This window comes from Ochlerotatus camptorhynchus, unplaced genomic scaffold (assembly GCF_037179485.1).
Source record: "Ochlerotatus camptorhynchus isolate MF236.1 unplaced genomic scaffold, CSIRO-AGI_Acam_v1.1 ptg000550l, whole genome shotgun sequence".
NCBI classification, from domain to species: Eukaryota; Metazoa; Arthropoda; class Insecta; order Diptera; family Culicidae; genus Ochlerotatus; species Ochlerotatus camptorhynchus.
Genome location: NW_027041033.1, coordinates 4,640,294 through 4,652,585, shown reverse-complemented (window position 1 = coordinate 4,652,585; position 12,292 = coordinate 4,640,294). Strand labels below are relative to the sequence as shown.

At 39.8% G+C, this 12,292-nt stretch overlaps 1 protein-coding gene across 3 annotated transcripts in view; it reads right to left on the bottom strand.

Annotated features, from left to right (window-relative positions):
• Window positions 1-12,292, bottom strand: part of LOC135713306 (uncharacterized) — a 170,906-nt gene that overhangs the window by 15,739 nt on the left and 142,875 nt on the right. For all 3 annotated transcript variants that reach the window (XM_065236391.1, XM_065236389.1, XM_065236390.1), the window contains one exon: window positions 5,767-6,487. In XM_065236391.1, the coding sequence (XP_065092463.1) occupies window positions 5,767-6,470 (704 nt within the window). In that variant the 5' untranslated portion in view covers window positions 6,471-6,487. The remainder of the gene's footprint in view (window positions 1-5,766; window positions 6,488-12,292) is intronic.

Sequence of the window (12,292 nt, the reverse complement as noted above, 5' to 3'; positions counted from 1 at the left end):
CGTCAAAAACACAGCTGTTCTTCGGTTGTCATCGGCCTACTACCAACGGCTTTAGTACGAGTAAAGCGAGTTGATGGTCAGTACCAGGAAGTACGAGTGATGATTGACAACGGTTCACAAGCATCACTTATCACAGGCTTATGTGCTGTCCAAGTTCCCGCGGATCGTACCAAATCAGTGATTGGATCTTGAACGGCTAAAATGTTTGGAAACATTGCAGTTAGCGGACCCACATTTTGACAAGCCTGGCAGAATCGATATTATTCTCGGAGCTGATGTTTTCTTGGCTATTTTGGAAGATGTGTCGGGACTTGTAGTGGCGATCAACTCAACTTTTGGATGGACTCCACAACGAACAATGACATGACAACGGACGAACAACGACGACAACCCCGCAAGCTACGGACATGGACTCTCTCTAGGAAATTAACCACAACTTCGTTCACCTTCCTTACTGTTACAACAATCGACACAGAACTCTGAGATCCTTAAACTCTGTTTCAAACACTATGTAATTTATTTATTTTCTCTCTCCGGGAGCCCCTTCCTTTCAAAGAGACGAACCAGCTAAAGGCTGAAAGTATCTTTGATAAAGCAAAAAAAAACTTTTGGATGGATTGTTGCCGGTCAAGTTTTCGACGCCAGCTAGGTGAATTGCAACACGGCCACCATCAGTCTCAGCATGGATATGGACATCGACAAGGTTCTTCGGAAATGTTGGGAAGTTGAAGAGGTCAACAGACCGAAACCTTTGACACAGGAGGAGCAGCAAGCAGTGAATTTCTTTAATACTAAGCATCGACGATATGAAATTGGTAGATTTATAGTGCGTTTACCGTTCGATGAAAGCAAACCCGCATTAGATGAATCTCTGCCAGCAGCAATCCAGCGGCTGAAGGCGATGAAGATTCGTTCGAGATCCACACTTCAAAAAGATGTACGGTGAGTTCATGACTGAGTACTTTAATCTTGGTCACATGGAGAGGATTCCAGACGACGAGGTTAACGAAAAGTTTCTTCCACATCACGGTGTCATGCGGCAAGACAGTGTCACAACCAAATTGCGAGTCGTGTTTGACGGCTCGTGTCAACCGTCATTCGGAATTTCTTTGAACGAGAAACTCCGAAGGTCACCGAGGACTTGCCTGTCGTCCTCACTCGTTTGCGTAGCTACGCTTTCGCCTTTATTGGGGATACGATGTTGATTACTTGCGTACTGTATGGAGAGCGGAAGCCGATAAGCCCATTGAACATTACCGGTTGCTGACAATTACGTGCGGGACTTCATGTGCGTCATTTCTGGTCATCGAATCCTTACGACAAGCTGCCCGTGATGCCCGTGCGCAGTTTCCAGTTGCAGCTGATCGAGTTCAGGAAAACTTTTATGTTGATGATTTCCTCTCTGACGCACTCACGTTGAAAAAAGACATCGTTAGAATTACATCGGAAGCAGGCTTCCATCTTCGGAAGTGGTCAGCAAATGATTCCTGGCTGCTGGACGAGGATGCAAACGTTGCTCAACCCGAGGCTCAATCTTCAGTCCCTGTTAATTTACAATCGGAAGCGGTTGCAGTAAGAGCACTGGGTATTCATTGGTACCCAGGTACAGACTCTTTCGGATTCCGGTTGAATTTCGACATCGACAAGCCAAACACCAAGCGGCAACTTCTTACAGATTCAGCCTGGCTTTTCGATTCCACAATGACTTACAATGGGATGACCCACTTCCAGCTGTTATCAACAAGGAGTGGAACAACATCAAGGCAAGTTTGGCATCAATCGAAAACATCCGCATTCCAAGATGGATCGTAAATCACCACGGAGCGGCATAGCTACATGGATTTGCTGACACGTCTGAAGCAGCCTATGCAGCAGTGGTGTACGTCAGATCCAAAGCCAATGATGGCAATGTCAGCATTGAGCAAAACCAAGGTTAATCCTATTCAGCAAGTGTCGCTTCTTCGGCTTGAATTAAACGCTGCCGTTCTTCTTGTGGAGCTCATGAAGCAGCAGATTCTCGAATCATTGGATCACTTGGATGTTACCTTTCACGTGTGGACGGATTCTACCGTTGTGCTTGGATGGCTCAAGTCGCATCCCAAGAAATGGAAAACTTTTGTGGCAAATCGGACATCGGCGATATTAGATTTGCTGCCTCGTAGTTCGTGGCATCACATATCATCGAGTGAAAATCCTGCTGACTATGCATCTAGAGGTTTGCTATCAAAAAAGCTGGTTGACCACAATTTGTGGTGGACTGGTTCGTCCCTCCTGTACGACAACGAAGACATCTGGAAGGAAAGTACAGAAGCGGTACACATTACGGAAGACACAACGAAGCAAAGAAGAGCAATTTCGGCGGTTACGGCTGCTGTTAAACCTGCATCGGACTGGAAAGTTGAAGAATATCTCCTGAAACTAAATACATCTTTTAAGAATTCGCAACGAGAGCTAGCGTGGGTCTACAGATTCAAGGTCAACTCACTAGGGAAGCTACGAGGAACTGAGAAGATTACTGGACAACTGAAGCCATTGGAAGTTCAATGATGCCAATCTACAGTAATATAAATAAAAGTGAAATTGAGAGCAGACATTTTTGTTCCACAAGTTTTATTCATTTTCGGTTCGGAAATTCTGAAAAGTCCCGGTTTCGCGGGGTAGAACCATAGAGGTAACTCTAAGACCACTGGGTCTCAAAGAAAAACATTATTATTTTTGGCTCACTCAGTACCAGAACAACGGTCCCAAGCAGTCCCAAGCTATTTCACTCACCCCTGCATGTTCTGCATGAATCCACACACCCCTGATGTTATCTGTCAAACTTTCATAGCGAATCAAAACAAACATAGTGTAGTAATAGAATTTCAACTAGAATAGGGTACGTTAATCGTTTGCTTGGGACCAATAGGCTACTAAAGTGGTGAGCCAATTTAAAATCGTTAGTTTCGTATTGATTGTTGGTAGAACTTCGCGTCAGTTCTCGGTAGTCGTACCAACAATCAATATGAAACTAACGATTTTAAATTGGCTCACCACTTTAGTAGCCTATTGGTCCCAAGCAAACGATTAACGTACCCTATTCTAGTCAAGATTCTAGTACTACGCAATGTTTGTTTTGATTCGCTATGAAAGTTTGACAGATAAAATGAGGGGTTATTGGTTATTCGACAAGCTTGGGACCGAAGATAGTACCAGAGATGAGCCAAAAAGTTGAGCACGTTTCTTCGGGACCTACTTGTCTTAGAGTTACCTCTATGGTCGTACCTTGTCCACTTGCGCAACATTTTGAACGATTAACACAGTGTATGGTTTTTATTTTAATTGACCGTTCTGATGTTTATAACTCGCACACTTGCGTAATCCCATTTTCAAGTGTTTAGTTTGCTATCCTCAAGGGGTAACTCACTCTGCCACCTTGTGTTTAACACTCCAAAAACACAGTTCGACACACTCCAAACACACTTCCACCAGAATTTTCTATTAATTCTGGCACCACTTTCATGACTGTTTACATTCGATCAAGCATTCGATTGTTATGTTTATAAACAGTAGTTTTACATCTACGACGAATTCATTCAGAGAAATATGCGAGAGATGGCTCAGAACGTGGCAGAGAAGGCAGCCATTGGTGGACCTTCTCTCGAAAGCTTGTATGGGAGGTACGCGGATCGACCACATGAGTTTAGTTTCATGGAGGGGAAGATCCTGTGCATTCTGGATCTTGCGGATATTGTGCGAACAAATGGAATTAATCTGCTTTAAAAGCACGTAAAAAAGAGCGAGTCAGGGCGTGAATTGCATCCGCCGAGGAACAAGACGACGAATTTGATGGTCACAAGGAAAAACTCTGAATGAAGGGCTTTTTCTATGTCAACCAATGCATGCGTTTGAGAATTGAGTGACAAGCACCTGGAACAGTTAAAAAAAAAAACTTCCAGTTACTACCAGCTTTATTAGGCTTCCATATTAAATTTATATTTGTTAGAAAAGTCAACAACGTCTTGCGCTAGGTACGAATTGTTGTGTTTAGAGGCTTTGCAATAAGCCGAGGATGTAGTTTCTTAAATCTTCATCTTGATTAACCCACAAAACGCTACACATGTTATGCTTCGTTGAAATGCCTGGTGGTGGTGGTGGAACGGAAGCCAATCCCGGTGGTACGGCTATCGGCACGTTGCCTTCGATCTTGATATTCACCGAATTCACATTGATTGAGCCCTTCTCATTCATCGATACGGTCCATCCCGCGAAGCGCTCGTTTAGCAGATTGTACCTTGTTCTCAACTGTTCGAAGGGTTGGTCCCGGATCGTCAATTTTCACCTTCACAATGAACAAAACAAGCATTAAAACTACATTTCATGAGTCACGCTTGAATGCCATGCTTAAACGACATAAAGTTTACCTTATTACGTGACGATTGATTCCACATTTGTTGAAGATTTCGTTGATGACGCTTCGGATCTGATGGCTTTTTAGCTTCATCCTTTAGGTTCACACTACTGGATCAGCTGCATGATGCCTTTCGCGTCTGCATGAGCACTGACACTCATGTATTTGACCTGCCGATTCTCGAACTCCACATTTTTCGCTCCACCAAGAATCTTGTGTTCGACCCAAGGTTCGACCGTTCCCTGGACGTGATAATATTGATATTAGGCACCCATTTCGTCTTTCTCCTGCAGCGAGAGGGCCAATGCCCGTTTCAATTACAAATCTGCACATCTGCATAACAACAAAGGAGCCGCAGGAGGATCTGCCATTATCAGCATTCTGTTATGGTTGAGGATATGGTTGCCAGTAAATATATTTTTTTCGGTTGAAGTTTTGACAGCTCGGTGAACATGATGAAACACCCAGAAACACCTTCCGACACCCAAAAACACACATGAAACACAATAAGCATAGACACAAGGTGGCAGAGTGACTTACCCCCTGGCTATCCTCACTTTCGCTCTAACCAAAAATGTTGGTTTGTTATTGTTATCCACACTTTCGGACCATCAATACTCTTGCATATAGAATGGACTATACGCTTGTTTACGTTGGTACCCCAAGAAATTCTATCCTTTATAATATGCATTTAAATGTTATTGTGACGGTAAGGAGCAATGAACACAGGAGGGAGGTACCGAAAACCTTCAAATGTTGCTGAATTTGTAAATATCGAAAAAGCAAAAAAAACCTCATAGATCAGTGCACGAAGATTTGCGGCACTCTTCCCTCTCCCGTAAATTTTGACAGTTTTGGGTGGTTTGTTTTGGCTCCCATTCGTTGCCATCTCTTTTACTCACAGACAAAATGATAGGAAGCAAAAAGTGAGGTTAGGGACCGTGCACTGATCTATTGTAGGGTGCAATGCTGATGTTGACGTTATGTTCGTTAAATTTACCACGCAGTCTTGGGTGAGAGTAAATCGTTTTTTCGATGTAAATACAATTACAAAATTTAAAACCAATTTTCTTAACGATTTGCAATCTACTCGGGTATAAGAATTCATGCATTGGTTGGCATAGAAAGCTAACGAATAACTGTGGAAGTGCATCTAGAGCACTAAGTTGAGAGCCGGCAAAAAAACCCTCGCAAAAGAAGCGTAAAAGCCTAGAACAGAAGCCCTATTCGAAAACTATATACGAACCAAAATTATTTTGCTTCATTCGTTAACTCTCCGCTGGGTGGCATTGCCCAACTATTCCCAGTAGCAATATTCGATCAATACAAAATGTCTTCGCCTAACACAGAAGTTTCGACCACCGTTAAACACTCACCCATAATCCATGAACCACTGGTAGTCCGAATAGTCGTGGCTGAAGTCCTGCGACGAGGCAATCGAGCAGCTCAGCGGCGGCAGGTACGGATTGCAGTTGGTATCCGAATCGGGACTAGTGGCTGCCATCTTGCCTACGCCCGGTTGCTGTTGACCGACGGTAACAGTCCTTTTCAAATGCTGACTAACGCTCTGCAGTCTCTGCAGTAGCGCTACTGTATTACTGGTAGCCTGGTGATTGGTGCTACCGTTGTTATTGTTGATATTATTACTGTTGTGGTGATTGCTCAATATTTGCTCCCGCAGAGCATGATAATTCCGATTGATATTGTCCAGCACGATCTGGACGTTGGTTTTGAGATTCTCGTCGTTCAGCAGACTGTCGTCACCCTCGTTGCCACCACCGTCGAAGAAGCAGTGAGCTGCCGTTGGCCCTGCTGAGAACGTTCCCGTCGGCGTGGTTGTATGGACATTGTTGTTGTTGTTGTTGTTATTATTAGTACTGTTGCTGTTGTTGTTGTTGTTATTGGGCCAGAAGTTTGCGTTGGAAGCCAATGGACGACGGATGGGTGAGTTTTGCTTGCTGACGATGAGCGGACGATGCTGTTGATGGTTTTGATTATGATGATGATTCAGGAGGTACTGATTCTGCTGCGACAACACAAACTTCCCCTGCTGCTGTTGACGGTTTGGGTACTCTGACATACGAAGAAATTTAAGCTCTGAAAATGAGAGAAGAAAGGGGGACCAAATTAATTCGACTTCGTTAAGAAAATAGTTGTGTCCATTTCGGACGAAATAATTCGGAGTCCTGTGCAAAGGGAGCGCACACCACCACGCTGGGGGAGGCACGGACAGTGACAGTGATTGATTTATGTAATGTTACCTGAATTTTGCAACAGCGGTCAAACAAACGGAACGCAGCAGGAGGAGTAGCTGAACTGCGTGATCAAATCAGATCGGAGTTTACCCGACGAGGGTGGCCCAAACAGAGCTGCGCTCGCAATGAAGGACAGAAGGAAGTCGACTGCGCTGTGCCGCGGCAGCAAAAGTGTCTGTTTTGGTCATTAACAGGCTGCACCTACACACAATGTGTGTACAATGATCGAAGCGGCATAGTGATCGTGCGTGCACCATATATGCATAGTGCATATGGCGGAGAGTCGAGCCAAAGATTAATATGGTGTCATGTAGTTCCTGAATTAGGTTGCACACGCCGCACGGGAGGATCGATTCCGACGACGAGGGAATTTGCTGCCTGGTTCTATAGGTGCTTGATCTCGTGGCAGGTAATTTGTAGTGCAGTTATCGTGGAGCATAACACGGATGCTTCAAAGTTGGTTACATTTTAGACAATTAGGAATAAGCACTAAATTAGCATTTAAAAAAAAGGGGGAAGCGGGAAAGCTTCGCTACCCTGCCACGTTGCATTTAAACACAATTTGGTTTTGTGAGGGTTCTGTAGACCATGATTTACACTTTTAGAATGCTTTAAAACCTTGATAAAACTGGCAATGCACAGTGGGCCAGGAATGAAATCTAGCAGGAAAAAAAATAATAATAACGCTCTGGGATTGCATCCAATTAAGTTGACGTCTTGAGTGAAGTTTCGTGGGATGTGTTCCATTTGGTGAATTTTCATTTAAATTTGACTGATGAATTTTTTTAAATAAACCTATTATTCCAGCAGACTTATTTCTGACAGACAAGGAATCAATTTTGACAGGGATTCTTAATTTATTTTCTAAGTGTCAAATTTAAGTGAAAATTCACCAAATGGAGCACAGCCTCAGTGATAAAATTTGATGTTATGGCGAAAAAGATACATTAATTTTAAAACTAAATGCATACTCTTGCCCCACTTTACTCTAATTAAATTGTATGAAACTAGCGAGGTGAGCCAAGCTAAAATATATAATCTGATTACGAAAAATTCCCTGAATTTGAATAAAATTCCCTGAGATTCCCTGATTTTCCAGGCAAAAAAATAATTCCCTGATATTCCCTGATTTCCCTGATAGTCGGCACCCTGTTTTAGAGTACTGAACAAAAATTAATGAATTAATTTTCTAAAAAAATGCGCAAGTGAGCGCAAAATGCCATCAATTATTCAAAATGACCATCAAATAAACCAGAATTCCTCAAAAAATCTCAAAGATATATTGTGATATAATGGATTTGAATCAAACAATATATTTTATTTGAACAAGTGCAGCACACATTATTCTATTATGTACATTAAGGTGGGTCAAGTTTGAATGGCGCTTTCGATCTGTATTGAGATCCTTAACAACTGTTCCAAATTTGAACAAATTTCCTTATGATCTGCATTTATGGGCGATCTTTAAAATTTTGCGTAGAAAAATATAAGGAAAACGGAACAAAGCTATTCATATGCTTGTCAAAACTAAAAAAAATTAAAATTTGAACCAAAGCTAAGATTTAGATTGGAAAAACTGTGCAGAACAACTTTATCAAAGATCGCAAATCTATTATAAACATTTGTCACAGAAATGGAACTTCGAATCGAATAGTGGCTCCATATTATTTTTGTGAACACTAGCGCACCAAGAGGTAGAAGGCATGCTTTACATGGGTAGCATGCTTTGAAGGTGTGACTGCCAGTATAAAAACCCGTGTTTTTGACCAAAATTGAGCAATCTTTGAATTTTGAAAAAAAATGGAATAGTTTTGCTGAATTTGTTCAATTAAAATATATTGTTTGATTAAAATCCATATCTCCTTTGAATTCCGAAATCCTTGGAAATTATTATCAAATCAATGCATTAAAGTCAATAAGCTGTAAAACTTTGCAAGTCCCTTATTTAAAAAAAAACTAGGTTATCGGAAAATATTCAATGTCAGACGTCAGAAATATTTATTTTCGTTCCAGATTTTTGGAAATTTGTTCAAGTTTGATTTTTTATTAGGTCCAGATTTTTTTCTAATCCTTGTCTCAGAACCGAAAAAATCAAGTTACAGTATGTATGTTGTTATTGAAGGTAAATCCCCTCCAGAATTATTATGTTCAATGAATAAAAATTAATAACGAGGAAGATAAAGTTTGTTCCAGGTTTTTCAAGGTAGTAGCGTCCAGAACGTCAGACACATCAGCAATACCTGCTCCTTACAAGATTTTCAAAATTTGATCCGCGAAGAAATCCGCGACTTCAAATACTAATCCACAACAAATAAAAAAACTGTTTTCATTGCTTAAAAATAGGGGTTTCGATCTAATTTCCGTCCTACTAAGCACAACCCGCGCTTTACCTCCTTTTTTAAAGGGTTTGAACAAAACATGGTTAAATTTCTCTCAAAGATGAATTCTACATTTATTCACCTTTCCATACGTACCATTGGATTTGATAAAGAGTCACAAATTGTTGAGATATTGTTTAAAATCTAATACAGCTTCTTGATTCTAAATTCGTTCTACGAGTTTCAATTCCGTCCTAACGCATTGAAACGCCATTAGATTTTCTTCGTCCAACAGATAAACGTAGAAAAAGGGGATTCGCTAGGAGCGCTTCTTTTGTTTTGAGAACAATGAGCGTAAATATTCATACAATGCACTCTAATAGGATTTATTCTGTAGCTAATGAACTAACGCACCTGAACAAACCTATTATTGATTTGTGCATGGTGGAATCATTGATATTATTGATCTTTTCTGATCGATAGAACGGAATTGGGCGATTATGACGAAGTAGTGCTCTACCCTACTACTAAATGTGCATTACTCCTACATGGCATTTCAAGCTTATTGCTTTTTGGCTCCTCCCTATTTAAGTCGATTCCATAGCGAAGCGAAGAAGCGAGCGAAGCGCTGAAAAGAATGTAAGGAATAATGGAGATTCCCATTACTGATATTATTATTCCTTACATTCATTTCAACGCTTTGCTCACCTCTTCGCTTCTCTTCGCTCTCGCTATGGCATCGACCTTAATATTTTTTGAAGCACTTCCACATTTTAATTGAGAGCTTTATATCTTTCTATGACTGTAACCCAAGGAAGACGAGAAATTTTCCAACCCGGAAAATGAATCGAACCCAGTCGCTTACATTATGAGATTCTATTGAATAAAAGCGACCTAGCTTTTCAGGAACAATATTTTAAAACATTTATGCATTTTAATGTAAAATGCAAATTAACTTGGAAATGATTACCATCCAAATCTCAATAATAAAAAAATAATACAATGTAATAAATGTAATTTGAGGTTTTAATTTTTAAGAACAATAATACTGAAAATAAATCTTCTAAGGAGTATTCCAACAGAGTTTTAAGAAAAAGGGAAGTGCTTTCTGAATTCCGAGGATAGTTCCAACAAAATTTTAAGGAAAATGTCTAAGGAATTCCGAGGAGTATTCCAAGGATATTCCGATGATAATTTATAGAAAAATCAAAAATAGATTCCAAGGAAATTATGAGGAGCATTTCAAATAATTAAAGGGAATTCTGAGCAGAACTTAAAAGGAATTCCTAAGGTTAATCCATGGACTTTTCAGGAGAGTACTGCAAATGTTTTTTTTTCAGGAGTATTTTTCGGAGAATTGTCAGAATTATTCACAGCATTGCAGGTGAATTCAGAAAGTGTTCTGCAGAATATTTTCAAGAGTATTATGGAATAAATTATAGAAGAATTTAATTTTTCCATAAAACATTTCGAGATCCTGGACACAGAAAAAGGATCAAGATTTAACGTATGAAAAAAAAATTCTGTGGCTTAAATTTTTTAAGATTTCATGTATAGAAATCCTGGATTTAGGAAAATCTTCTAGGTATTTTATTTAAAATTAAATACTCCGGACTTAAAGGAGGGAGGATTAGCGAGAAGATTAGGGAACGTGAGAAATTTTCTAGATCCAAAACTTCCTTCTTCTAATTCTGGGATTTTGGCGCTTTGAATGTTTTCTAGATCTTGGACTTGGAGTTAGAAACTTTAAGGCCTTGATATTTTAAGAGATCTTGGACTTAACCCGAAGGCCGAGAAAACCAAGCATGGAATCAACTCGTACTACGATAAAAATTAAAGCTCACATGGTGTAATGAATGAAGGTACGAAAAAATAGGTCCAGATTTTGTTTTTTTTTTCTCTAAAAAGTTCAAAGAGGTGTTATTTTTCTGGACATGCTTTAAAATTCCTGAAATATTTACTGCTGATTATTCAAATATTTAAAGTTTTACTGTATGGGGCTTGATTGATTAAGTCTGTCTGGAAGTTTGAGCAATTTCAGTAAACTTCTTCTATTTTGAGCACCCTTGTTCAAACTGCTGTATTTTTAAAAACCATTAGCCAAATGAGTAGAGATTTTGTTCATTTGTTATAAAAACGTAAAACTTATATTTTACTTCAATTTTAGAAAACAAAAATTGGAAGAAAATTTCTAAGGAATTAATTATATCGTCCGGCCATTTTCCACAGAGATGGCGCTGTTCCGTTGGTAGGAAGTGATAAAAATCCCCACATAGAAATTGAGAGAAGTGGGAATAACTCTGACTATATGTTTTTTAGTATTACTTCTACGTGAAGTCAACGATTTACATAGTTGAAGATGCTAGTTTCAAATAACAGACTGTAGTGGTAATTTTTATACGATAGATGGAGTAGATGAAAGCATAGAGTTGATAGTTCCGTTAGAGTACGGCAGTGTGAAGATTGCATATAGATATTAGAATAGCGAGCTAGAACAACTTTTAAGGAAGGTACAAATCGGTTTTTTCATCTCTCTTTACCAAACTCCCCCTTTGGAGAGGGATGGTGAGGGTGCGGTAAAAATCGGTAGAACTGTTTCAAACACACAATTGGTACTTGAGCGGGTCGGTTTTCATCCCTTTTTGCCAGTGGTGGCGGGGGGGGGGGACACCCCTCACCATCCCTCTCCAAAGGGGGAGTTTGGTAAAGAGAGATGAAAAAACCGATTTGTACCTTCCTTAAAAGTTGTTCTAGCTCGCTATTCTAATATCTATATGCAATCTTCACACTGCCATAATCTAACGGAACTATCAACTCTATGCTTTCATCTACTCCATCTATCGTATAAAAATTACCACTACAGTCTGTTATTTGAGACTAGCATCTTCAACTATGGGAATAACTCGTTTTCGGTGCATATTCAGGTAAAAAAAAAGTGAACGGCAATCTAAAGAAATTAGTCAGCGACTTTGTCGTTCAATTTTTTTCCCAGAAGTTATTGTTAAACAAGTTACCGTTCCGATTCAAATTTCGGACGATTCAAATTTCGGACACTTTCATTTTTAATTAAATATTACATCCAGTTAGAAACAAAGTAATAATGTTAGATGTTCGTGGAGGGCACTAGTCAAAAAAATTTAAAATTTACAAGACATGTGGATCATATTCGACCGAGATAATCAACTTTTAAAAGTGTCCGAAATTCGAGTTTAAGTGTCCGAAATTTGAATCGGCACGGTACCCATTAACCTCGAGCCCGCCACGGGTAATTGGTACCCAATACTAACCTAGAACTACTGCTGTTTAAAATATAAATTCAAGCATTACTG